The sequence below is a fragment of the Myotis daubentonii genome, chromosome 2 (genome assembly GCF_963259705.1).
Source record: "Myotis daubentonii chromosome 2, mMyoDau2.1, whole genome shotgun sequence".
NCBI classification, from domain to species: domain Eukaryota; kingdom Metazoa; phylum Chordata; class Mammalia; order Chiroptera; family Vespertilionidae; genus Myotis; species Myotis daubentonii.
Window position 1 is genome coordinate 112602056 of NC_081841.1, and position 12989 is coordinate 112615044.

A 12989-nucleotide genomic window follows, 5' to 3' on the forward strand; every position below is an offset into this window, starting at 1 on the left:
AAGGAGGCAAGTACAACACTTACCTACCCCACCAATTAAAACATTCTTTAGCTGAAACCGGTTTGGCTCAGTGGATAGAGCATCAGCCTGCGGACTGAAAGGTCCCAGGTTCGATTCCGGTCAAGGGCATGTACCTTGGTTGTGGGCACATCCCCAGTAGGAGATGTGCAGGAGGCAGCTGATCGATGTTTTTCTCTCATCGATGTTTCTAACTCTCTATCTCTTTCCCTTCCTCTCTGTAAAAAAAGAATCAATAAAATATATTTTTTAAAAACCCAAAACATTCTTTAAAAATATGTTTTTATTGATTTCAGGAGAGGAAGGGAGCGGGGGGATAGAAACATCAATGATGAGACTCATTGATTGGCTGACTCCTGCACACCCCCTACTGGGGATCAAAACTACAACCTGGGCATATGCTATAACCAGGAATCAAACCATGACCTCCTGGGTAATGGGTTGACCCTCCACAAACCATTGAGCCACACCAGCAGGCCCACCAGTTCTTTTTAAATACTTTCCTCCCTTAACCTGTATGTTATAATTAAGAATTTTGTATCCTCTTCTGAAATAGAGTTGCAAATTCCTGCTTCTGTCCATTTGTTTATCTTACAGTTTTGTGTTCTTTTTTGTTTTTGTTTTAGGTAGAAGAGCTCCTTTCAACATTTCTTGTAATGCAGGTCTTGTGTGGATAAATTTCCTCAGCTTCTGTATGTCTGGAAAAGCCTTTATTTCTCCTTAACATCTAAAGGTTAAATTTTCTGGATATATTATCCTTGGCTGATGATTTATCTCTTTCAATAATTTGAATATTTGATTCCCCTCTCTCATTGCTTATAGGGTTTCTGCTGAAAAATCTGATGATAATCTAATGGGGTTCTCTTTGTTTAAAGTATGTTTTTGTTTTTTAGAGAGAGGGAGAGGGACAGGGAAAAAGAGAGAGAAACATAATGGGCATCATCAATCGGCTGCCTTATGCACGCCCCCCCCCCCCCACTGGGGATCAAGCCCACAATCTGTCCATGTGCCCTGACCAGGATTCGAACCAGGGACCTCTTGGTTCCTGAACTGATGCTCAACTGCTGAGCCACACTGGCCGGGCAAATGGGTTTTTCTTTATAGGTTACTATGTTCTTTATCCTGGCTGCCTTAAGGATTCTTTCTTTATCATTAATTTTTGACATCTTTAATATCCTGTGCCTTGGAGAAGGCTTTTTTTGGATTGAGATAATTAGGTATTCTGTTAGTTTCTCAGATTTGAGGTTCCAGCTTTTTCCAGTTTGGGAAGTTCTCATCGATTATTTGGTTGATTTTGGCTCTCTTTTGCATTCTCCTTCTCATACGCATTATTGTTATATTGCTCTTTCTAATGGAGTCAGGAGTTCTCAGCGAGTTATTTCATTTTCTTAAACCTATCAGTTCTCTCCTTTCACCTGAGTAATTTCTAGATTCCTATCTTTAAGATCATTAAATCTGTCTTCCATCTGTCCTGCTCTGTTTCTCAAGCTCTCTGATTCATTTAGAAATGAAGGTACTATTATTTTACACAATCTCCTGTATCTTGCTTATTTCTCTGAAAGTAAATCTTGGTGATTGGACAGTAAACAATCTAATATATTTAACCAGTCCCAAGGCTTTTGCTATTTATAAATAATGCTTCAATGATTTTTCTGTCCATATGTTGCCACACACACACACACACACACAGGCCCACTTATTTTCATATAATTACTTCTAAAACCCCAAGCCAGTAATTTTCAACCTTTTTAATCTCATGCCCACATAAATTAATTACTAAAATTCTGTGGCACACCAACAATACATTTTTTTGCTGATCTGACAAAAAGAACAGGTATAATTTTGATTCATTCACCCCAGACGAATATTGTTGTGTTGGCTATTGTCATTTTTTCATTTGACAATCTAAGGGAAAAGAGGTGAGTGCCTCTGACTAAATAGTCAGATATTTCATGTTTTAAAAATTCTGCTTTATACCACTGTGCATACTGTTGAAAATCCCTGCTACAAGGTATAAAACCTATATGCATTATTCACAAAAATTCTAGTAGGGATCAATGATTTATTTCCCTTATTGTAATAAGAATGAAATTTCATAATGATGCATCTGAGTATGATTTTCTAGTACTTGAACTAATAAAATAAATTGTAAGTATTTAACTTTGTGTTTTTATTCTCTCATCTTTACATTGAAGATTTTGGTGCCGCTGGTTTTGCTACAACAAATGCTTTTGGAGTTGACAAGGCGTGGTCAAGAGCCTTTGAATACATTGCTGCAGTTTGGTGTGACATATCTGGAAGACTATGCAGCAGAGTACATCATCCAGCAAGGTGGCTGGGTATGAGCTCTACTTTTTTTTTTTTTTTTTTAAATCATTATTGAAAGTGTTACATATGTCCCGTTTTTCCCTCGTTCACCCCTACTAGCATGCCCCCGCCTCCCGCCCCAGACCTTCACCACCCTATTGTCTGTGTACATGAGTTATGCATATATGCATATAAGTTCTTTGGTTGATTACTTCCCACCTACCCACCCTCCCCTACCTTCCTTCTGAGATTCTACAATCTGTTCCATGCTTCCATGTCTCTGGATCCACTCAGTTCATCAGTTTATTTTGTTGATTAGATTCCACATATGAGTGAGTTATGTGATACTTACCTTTCTCTGACTGGCTTATTTCACTAAGTACAATACTCTTCAGGTCCCTCCATGTTGTCTCAAAGGGTAAGAGATCCTGAGTGTGTCCCTTATGGATCTGAGGAGTTGTAATCTGGATGGTCCCACTCTGACCACTGGGTACACTGGCTCTTGGATCTAAGGAGGTGCTAATTTAGCCTCTGCCTGAGGCTACCCAGCAGGAGCTACAAAGAGATCTGCAGATTCCTCTTCTTTGTTTGGGATTTGGAGGTGCCCAGATGAGGCCCAGCTGTGAAGCAGTGCAAGCTGCTGTGGGGCCTTGGGCCTCCTTTTGGAAGTTCTGGGTCTCTCTGACCCAGCTGCAGTCTGTTAGGTAATTTTCAGAATGCAAAGGGTCAGGCCTTTCATTTGCAGAAGACTCTGCATACAGCTTGGGTGGGGTAGGGTCTCAGGGAATCAACAGGGTGGAACAAACAGCTATGGCTAATCCTCAGTCCTACCCTAAGAGGCCCCGTGTCTCAGTGTCCCAGTAATCACTGCAAGCACCTCTGAGAGAAAACCACCCTCGAGTTCTGTCCACTGCCAGACAGTCCAGTTTCTCCCCGTATGAGTCTGGGTCCCCAGAGACTCGCCCGGAACTGGAGTTCAGAGCAGTCGGGAGCTGGAGACTCCCTCCCAATTGAAAAAGACAACCGTGTCCTCAGTTGCCAGCCCTTTCCATGTGCGCCTCTGTACCTCTGCACTTTACTTCCACACCTCCTCTGAGTCTCAGTGTGCTTTTCTCTTTTCTTCTAGTTGTAGAATTTCCACTCAGCCAGCCTTCCTGTGGTTCTGGATGATGTCCGTTTTGTCTTTTAGTTGTATTTTTGAAATGGTTGTGCGAGGCAGCAATTTCAGGTGTTTACCTATGCCACTATCTTGGTTTCTCCTCTCTGGAACTTTTTTATATATTTAGTTGTACCTGTATTGGGTGCATATGTTTACTAGGGTTATATCCTCTTGTTGAATTGATCCCTTTAGTATTATGTAATTACTTTTGTTGTCTCTTTTGATGGCCTTCCTTTTGAAATCTATTTTGTCGGATGTGAGTACTGCTACTCCAGCTTTTTTCCTTTTCTTTTCCATTTGCATGGAAAGTTTATTTCCATTACTTCACAGTCATCCTTTGTGATTGTTTTGTTATGATGTGGGTCTCTTTTAGACAGCTTATAGATGGATCATGTTTTTGTATCCATTCAGCTACCCTATGCCTTTTGATTGAAGCATTTAATCCATTTACATTTAAGGTTATTGTTGATAGGTACTTGTTTATAGCCATTTTATTTTTGTCTGCCTAGGTTTCTCTCTCTATTTCTTTTTCTCATTACAGTAGTCTCTTTAGTATTTCTTGTAATACTGGCTTGGTTTTGGTGTACTCCTTTAGCCTTTTTATGTCCAGAAAGCTCTTTATTTGACCATCTATTTTGAATGATACCCTTGCTGGATATAGTAATCTTGGTTTCAGATCCTTGCTTTCCATTACCTTGATTACTTCATGCCATTCCCTTCTGGCCTATAGAATTTCTGATGAGAAATTAGGTGTCAGCCTCATGGGAGATCCTTTGTAGGTAACAGTTTGCTTTTCTCTTGTTGCCTTTTAGATTCTATCTTTGTCTTTAATTTTTGGCATTTTAATGATGATGTGTCTGGGCATGGGCCTGTTTGGGTTCTTCTTGCTTGGGGTTCTCTGTGCCTCCTGAACTTGTGTGACTTTTTCCTTTACCAGATTAGGGAAGTTTTCTGCATTATTTCTTTAAGCATGTTCTCTATTCCTTTATCCTTTCCTGCCTCTTATGGTACACCTGCTATTCAAATATTGTCATAAAAGGATCTTGTAAGTGTTCCTCTTGGATTTTTTGGAATAGTTAGAGGAGGATAGGTGGTAGTTCTTCTTTGAATGTTTAGTAAACCTCCCTTTTGAAGCAATCCGGACCCAGGGTTTTGTTTGCTGGGAGTTTCTTAATTACTGCTTCTATTTCAGCAGTTGTTATCATGTTGTCCCACAGCTCCCTAAAGCTCTCCTCCTGTTTTTTTAATTGTTTTTTTTTCTTTTTGTTTCTCTGATTGAGTGATTTTTTTCAACCTTGTCTTGTAATTCACTGATTTTATCCTGAGCTCCTCTAATCTGCTGTGTATTCCTTCCAGTGTGTTCTTTATTTGTGCTATGTCATTCTTTATTTCTGTTTTCCTAATTTTGATATCTTTTCTCATGCTGTTCTGCAACTTTAACATCATTATTATGAATTCTGTATCAGATCAATTTCTTATCTTATTTCATTTATTACTTCTGGAGAATGCTCTTGTTCTTTCATTTGGGGGTTGTTTCTTTGTCTCCTCATTTTGGCTGTCAGTTTGGGTTTGTGACCATGTATTAGGTAGCTCTGCAACACCTCTCAATCTCTAGTGCAGCACAGTGTCAAACATTGTTTCTGACTAATTAGATAAGGCAAATATTCAAAGCCTCCAGAGACCACCTCTGATGACAGATGATTAGGATTTTGTCTTGAATTGTCCTCAGGCAATCCTCCCCAAGTATAGAAACAGTTTTTTTCAACGGGGTGGGCCAATTGCTTCTTCTTGGAGGCTAATTCTTATTCTCAGTTTTGTAATGGGCCTGAGCAACTCTGCACAGTGGGCAAAGTGTTTTTCCAATAGGGTGGATCAGGTATCTTTCCCCCAGGCAAGGTCGCTTGTATAGCAAATTTCTACTTTGGAAAGATGACCTCCATAGCATGAGGTAATGATTCAATACAGGAAACCGGGGTGTCTGCCTTCTGAGTTGTAACCCCAGAGCCCCTGATCCTGGCTTCTGCTCACACTGCTCCATTCCACTCTGCCCTCCCGCTGTTGGAGCACAAGATGAGTGGCTCTACAGGGAATTGTGTGCATTGGCCCTTTAAGAAGGTACGTGAGTTTCCAGCCGTCTCTCCCTAGCAGACAGCAACCCCACTGCTTTTCACAGCATACTGTTATGTGGGTACTCTTCTGGGTTTTGATGCTCTCTGCTGGGGGCACCAGCTTGGGGATTAGACCCCAAAAATTCTCATTGGCAACCCCCAGAGTTGAGATATTTCTCCAGAGCTTCAGTTGCTATCTGTGTGATCCCAGCCAGCCCTTTCACACCTCAGCCCTTCCTACCAGTCTTTATGCAGTCTCTATTTTCTGTCCTTGGTGTTCAGAGTTCTCTCCACTGAGTCTTCCATTGATTATTCATGAAGTTTTTCTATATTTTAGTTGTGATTCCAGTTTGGTCCTCGGAGTGTGTCCATGTAGCATCCACTTACTCCACCACCATTTTTAATCTCCAGGACTTTTGTTTGCTGGAAGTTTTATGATTATTGCTTAAATTTCATTAATTTTTATTCGTCTATTCAGGTTTTCTGATTCTTCCTGATTGAGTTTTGGATGATTGTGTGCTTTAGGAATTTTTCCATTTAACCCAGGTTATCCAATTTGTTGTCATATAGCTGTTCATAGTATTTTCTTACAATGCTTTTTATTTCTGTGGTGTCAATTGTTACTTCTCGTCTTTTCTTTTTTAATATATTTTTTTTATTGATTTCAGAGAGGAAGGGAGAGGGAGAGATAGATAGAAACATCAATGATGAGAGAGAATCATTGATCGGCTGCCTCCTGCACCCCCCCTTATTGGGGATTGAGCCTGCAACCCAGGCATGTGCCCTGACCGGGAATCGAACCTAGGACCCTGCAGTCTGCAGGCCAACGCTCTATCCACTGAGCCAAACCGGCCATGGTGTTGTGTTTCATTTTGATTTTATTTATTTGGGTCTGTTTTTTGTTATTTTGTTTTTTATTAGTTAAGGTATTACAAATGTGTCCTCATCCCCCCCCCCCCTATTTTTTTTCTTGATGAGTTTGGATAAAGGTTCATCAGCCTTGTTTATCTTCTCAAAGAACCAGCTCTTTGTTTCATTTATCTTTTGTATTTTTTTTTAGTCTCTGTGTCATTTATTTCTGTGGTCTTCATTATTTTCTCCTTTCTACTTTCTCTGTGCTTTTCTTGATGTTCTCTTTCTAATTCTTTTAGTTTTATCCTTGAGAATGTCCCATGTGTACTTCAGAAGAATATATATTGTGCTGCTTTGGGATGAGATGTTTTGTAAATATCAATTAAATCCATCTGGTGTAGTGTGTCATTTAAGGTCTCTGTTTCTTTATTAACTTTTTGTCTGGAAAATCTATCGATGTCGGGGGGGGGGGGCGTTAAAATCCCCTACAATGACTATATTTCTGTCAGCCTCTCCCTTAATGTCCTCCAAAATTTTTTTATATGTATAGGTGCTCCTGTATTGGGAGCATATAGGTTTACGATGGTTATATCCTTTTGTTGAATCCATTGATCCATTGAGTATTTTTTAGTGACCTTCTTATTATGGCCTTTGTTTTGAAGTCTATTTTATCAGATACTAGAGGCCTGGTGCATGACATTTGTGCACTTGGGTGGGGGCGTCCCTTCAGCCCAGCCTGTGCCCTTTCGCAGTTTGGGAGCCCTTGGGAGATGTCCGACTAATGGCTTAGGCCTGCTCCCCCTGGGACATTCTCAGCACTGCCGCGGAGGTGGGCCGCTGTGCTCACCAGCTGTCAGCCAGGCTTGTGGCTGAGCGGCGCTTCTCCTGTGGGAGCACATTGACCACCAGGGGTAGCTCCTGTGTTGAGTGTCTGCCCCTGGTGGTCAGTGCACATCATAGCAACCAGTTGTTCCGCCATTCGGTCGATTGGTCTTTTATTATATAGGATAAGTACTGCTACCCCTACAATTTTTATTTGTTGCCATTTGCATGGAAAATGTTTCCCATCCCTTCACTTTCATCCTGTGTGAGTCTTTTGTTCTAATGTGGTTCTCTTGTAGACAGCATATATATGGGCCATTGCCGGGGTCCAACCCCAGCAGGTCCAGCGGTTCCCAAAGGCGTAGACGGAGTCGGCGAAGAAGGAATGACACGGAGACAGTGTTCAGTTGATCAGCAGCCTAGCCAGGATCTCCAGCCAGGATCTCCAGCCAAGTTCTGGTCTGGATCTCCAGAGAGGTTCTGCTTAGGATCTCCAGCCAGGTTCTGTAGCCATGTTCTCTTGCTAGGTTCTCCAGCCAGGTTCTGTCTGAGATCTCCAGCCAGTTTCGGTAGCCATGTTCTCTTGCTAGGTTCTCCAGCCAGGTTCTGTCTGAGATCTCCAGCCAGGTTCGGTCACCAGGTTCTAGTCAGGTTCTCTTGCCATGTTCTATAGTCAGGTTCAGTCCAGGATCTTTTGCCATGTTCTCTCCAGCGAAGTTCTTCTGTCTCCAGGCTCCGTGTAGGTTCTGTCTTCTGAATTCTGTGTTCTAAGTTCTGTGTCCTCCTAAGTTCTGTCTCTTGCTGTCTTGTTACATCTGTATTTATACCAGTTGATTCAATCCTATCAATCTCTATTACAAAGGTTAGGGCGTTTCTTATCTCCTTTCCAGGGAGTAAAGATTATGTAGCTTAAGCATGACTGTTCGTAGTTAAAGTGATTAATTACCTGCCTGGCACTTAGTTGAGGGGTTTTATTCCCTCCCTAACTTCAGGGGAAAATCCCTACCTGGGGATTCAACCTTTCTCGGAGAGGTGACCTTGGTTAAAACACAGCGCCAAGAAGGTGAGCAAACATATTAAGAACCGTATGCCATATATGCCAGGTCCCTTGAAACAGCAAGGATGGACCGGCTCCCGGCAGGCCATATTTTCTTATCCATTCCATTACCCTATGTGTTTTGATTGGAATGTTTAATTCACTTACATTTAAGTTTATTATTCATACTTATTTATCACTGCTTTTATTGTTTTTAATATTTTTATTGATTTCAGAGAGGAAGGGAGGGGGGCGAGAGAGAGAGAAGAGAGAAAAACATCAGTATTGAGAGAGAAATCATTGATTGGCTTCCTCCTCCACTTTCTGCACCTGGGATCGAGCACACAGCCCAGGCATGCTCCCTGACTGGGAATCGAACTGCGACTTTCTGGTTCATAGGTCACTACTCAACCACTGAGCCATGCCACCCAGGCACCACTTTTATTCTTTAAGCTTGTGTCTCTCTCCCTCCATTTCTTCCTCTTACAGCAGCCCCTTTAACTTTTCTTCCAGTGCTGGTTTGGTGGTAATAAACTCCTTTAGCTTTTTGTTTGTTTGTTTTTTGCTTTCCTTTCCTTTCAATATTAAATGACTAGAGGCCCAGTACACGAAATTTGTGTACAGGTAGGGTCCTTAGGCCTGGCTGGTGATCAGGGCCAATCAGGTTCCCCGCCTCCTGGCCTCCCTGCCACTTTCTGTGCACCGCCACCATGTGGTTCCCCCCACTCCCGGCCTCCCTACCTCCTCCTCCCCTCACTCCCTCAGTGCCCCGCTGCCGCTGCTGGTTGCCCAACATGTTCCACGCTGCCCCTGGTGGTCAGCACATGTCATAGCAAGTGATAGAACCCCCAGTCTCCCAGTCGAACTCCCGAGGGGACAATTTGCATATTAGCCTTTTATTATATAGGACTAGAGGCCCGGTGCACAAAAATTTGTGCACTCGGGGGGGGGGCCCTCAGCCCGGCCTGTGCCCTCTCGCAGTCTGGGACCCCTCGGGAGATAACGACCTGCTGGCTTAGGCCTGCTCCCAGGTGGCAGAGGTCAGGCCCAATCCCTAGGTGCAGCCCCTGGTCGGGCTCAGAGCAGGGCCAATTGGGGAGTTGGGGCACCTTCCCCTGTAATGCACAGAGCAGGGCAGATTGGGAGGTTGTGATGCCACCCTCAGTCACGCTCAGGGTAGGGCCGATTGGGGGGTTGGGGCACCGCCCTCTGTCACACTCAAGGCAGGGTCGATGGGGAGGTTGCCGCGCCACCCCCTGTCACACACAGAGCAGGGCCCATCAGGGGGGTTGGGGCTCCATACCCTGTCATGCACAGAGCAGGGCCAATCAGGGGGTTGGGGTGCTGCCCCCAGTCACACACAGAGCCGCAGGGCGATCAGGGAGTTTGGGTGCTGCCCCTTTGCCGGGGTCCAACCCCAGCAGGTCCAGGGGTTCCCAAAGGCGTAGACAGAGTCGGCGAAGAAGGAAGGACACGGAGACAGTGTTCAGTTGATCAGCAGCCTAGCCAGGATCTCTAGCCCTGATCTCCAGTCAAGTTCTGGTCTGGATCTCCAGAGAGGTTCTGCTTAGGATCTCCAGCCAGGTTCTGTGTCCATGTTGTCTCGCTAGGTTCTTCAGCCAGGTTCTGTCCGGGTTCTCCAGCCAGGTCCAGTCACCAGGTTCTAGTCAGGTTCTCTTGCCATGTTCTATAGTCAGGTTCAGTCCAGGATCTTTTGCCATGTTCTCTCCAGTGAAGTTCTTCTGTCTCCAGGCTCCGTGTAGGTTCTGTCTTCTGAATTCTCTTCTAAGCTCTGTCTCTTTCTGTCTTGTTACATCTGTATTTATACCAGTTGATTCAATCCCATCAATCTCTATTCCAAAGGTTAGGGCGTTTCTTATCTCCATTCCAGGGAGTAAAGATTATGTAGCTTAAGCATGATTGTTCATAGTTAAAGTGATTAATTACCCGCCTGGCACTTAATTGAGGGGTTTTATTCCCTCCCTAACTTCAGGGGAAAATCCCTACCTGGGGAAACAACCTTTCTCAGAGAGGAGACCTTGGTTAAAACACATAGTGCCAAGAAGGTGAGCAAACATATTAAGAACAGTATGCCATATATGCCAGGTCCTTTGAAACAGCAAGGATAGACCGGCTCCCGGCACCCCCTGTCACTCTGATTCCGGTGCCGGGAGGCCTCTCAGCTCCGCTGATCCCGGTGCTAGGAGACATATTACCCTTTTACTATATAGGATAGAGGCCTGGTGCATGGGTGGGGCTGGCTGGTTTGCCCTGAAGGGTGTCCTGGATCAGGGTGGGGTTCCCCACTGGGGTGCCTGGCCAGCCTGGGTGAGGAGATGATGGCTGTTTGCAGCTGATCACACACCCTTCAGGGTGGGGGTCCCCACTGGGGTGCCTGGCCAGCCTGGATGAGGGGATGATGGCTGTTTGCAGCTGGTCACACACCCTTCAGGGTGGGGGTCCCCACTGGGGTGCCTGGCCAGTCTGGGTGAGGGGCTGAGGGCTGTTTTCAGGCTGATTGAAGCTCCAACTGCTCCTTTTTTTTCTTTTTTTTTCTTTTTTAATTCTGGGCCAGCTTTAGCTCTGGCTCCAGGTCTGAGGCTTCTGCTGCTGAAAGAAAGGTATCTGGTTTGTTTCGGTTCTATAATCAAAACACTGTATAACTCCAGCTCTAAGATCCCGGCCTCCCTGAAAGCAGGTTTCTGGGGTTTTGTTTAGCTTCTATATTCCTTAAATGTTTCTTAAACTGCAGGCTCAGAGGCCGGCAAAGCAGGCGGGGAGCGTTGGTTTCCTCTGTCACTGAAGCAAGCAAACCTCATGTTAGTTTCAAGCTGCCTGGCTGCCGGCCGCCATCTTGGCTGGCAGTTAATTTGCATATCTCACTGATTAGCCAATGGGAAGTGTAGCGGTCGTACGCCAATTACCATGTTTCTCTTTTATTAGATAGGATAGCCTTGCTGGATAAAGTAGTCTTAGTTTCCAATCCTTGTTTTTCATTACTTTGAATACATCAAGCCATTGCCTTCTGGCTTGTAGTGTTTCTTTTGAGAAAACAACTGACAGTCTTATGGGAGCTCCTTTGTAGGTAGTAAATTGCTTTTCTCTTCCTGCCTTTAAGGTTCTGTTTTATTTTTTGGCATTTTAATTATGATGTGTCTTGGTGTGGGCCTCTTTGGGTTCATGGTGATGGGGACTCTGTTTGCTTACTGAACTTGTGTGACTTTTTCCTTCACCAGGTTAGGGAAGTTTTCTGTTATCCTTTCTTTAAACAGGTTCTCTATCCCTTTCTTACGTTTTTTTCCCTCTGGTATCCTTATGATGCATATGTTGTTTCATTTCATGTTGTCCTACACTTTCCTTAAAGTGGCCTAATGCTTTTTAAGTATTTTTTTTTTTTTTTTTTTTTTGCTGCTCTGATTGATTTTTTCTATCTTGTTTTCTAATTCACTGATTTGATCATCTGCTTCTTCTAACCTACTGTTAATTCCTTATAATGTATTTTCGCTCTGCCACTCTTCCTTTCCAACTGGTTGATTTTCATGGTTTCTATGTCCCTTTTTCATGCCGTTGAGTGTTCCAAAAATTATTGCTTCATACTCTGTTTCTTATAAACTGCTTGCCTACATTTAATTTAGCTCTCTTTCTGGAGCAAGCATGTCAAACTCGCAGCCCACAATGAATGTTTTTGCAGCCCAGCCCATATAATGGTATGTAAGAAATGTTTTAATAAAAATTTTGTCATTTAATTTTTACAATATCCTGTTATACATAATTATTAATAACAAACTATAGCATTCGCTAATGACTGATTACTATAATCGTGTTGCATTCATTGCCCTTACGCGCCTATGTGCAGGTGCATCATTTCTCTCCACTAATACTAGTAGCAAATATTTTAGCAGCCAATTGCCACATCATAGACATGCCCTGGGGCCCTCCCACAGTCCCTCCCCGGCCCCCAATCATGCACTGGTGGAGTCCCTCAGCCTGGCCTGTGCCTTCAGGAGATGTCAGAAAGCCAGTTTTGGCCTGATCCCTGCAGGCCAGGCCGAGAGGCCCCATTGGTGCATGAACCCGTGCACCAGGCCTCTAGTAGGAATATAAAAGGAAGGGGTGGGGGGGAACCAAATGAAATAATAATGTATTTTAAAAATTAATAATGGTAAATTAAAAATAGATGGAAGAGAAAAAAATTGAATAAAAAGAGAGAAATAAGAGATATGAAAGAATGAACACAAAAAAAATACCTTTGGATTTCCTATTTTTGGAGCTTGCTGGATTTTGCTCTGATGTTGTTCAATCTGGCCCCTTGGTGTGTTGATCCTGGGCCTTCCAGGTAGTTCTCTGGTGCTAGCCCATGTGACTTGCTGTCCCTGCCTGGCCATGGTCCCAAGGAGTCTGGTGGGACATGCCTGTGTAACCTAGAGACTGGGTTAGCCTCCGGTATGGCACCTTGAATGTCTCCTGTTCTGAGATGCTCTCCCTTCCCCCATGGAACTGGGTTCTGTCTAGATATTTGGGTTGTGGCTAGGATGGTTTGAACAGACTTGTATTGCCCGTGGTTTGTAGAAATTACAGGCGGACACTTCCTCTTCTTCCAGTGCCTCAGTTCTACCTGCTTGCTGGTACCCCCTCACTGCTACAAGCAGGAGGGGATAAAATAAATCTTGGCACACCAATCTTTCAG

General features: G+C 43.8%; 1 protein-coding gene across 8 annotated transcripts in view; it reads left to right on the plus strand.

Annotated features, from left to right (window-relative positions):
- The window catches only part of BCL2L13 (BCL2 like 13), a 214940-nt gene that overhangs the window by 129120 nt on the left and 72831 nt on the right, over nucleotides 1–12989 (plus strand). For 6 of the 8 annotated variants that reach the window (XR_009451309.1, XR_009451308.1, XM_059684242.1 and 3 more), the window contains one exon: nucleotides 2214–2357. The exons of 1 other annotated variant lie outside the window; for it this stretch is intronic. Coding sequence is in view for 5 of the 7 variants with exons in the window: in XM_059684242.1 (XP_059540225.1) it covers nucleotides 2214–2357 (144 nt within the window). In the remaining 2 variants the exon portion in view is untranslated. Of the gene's footprint in view, nucleotides 1–644; nucleotides 711–2213; nucleotides 2358–12989 lie in introns of those variants that run through there. One more of the 8 variants, XM_059684245.1, reaches the window with a different exon arrangement.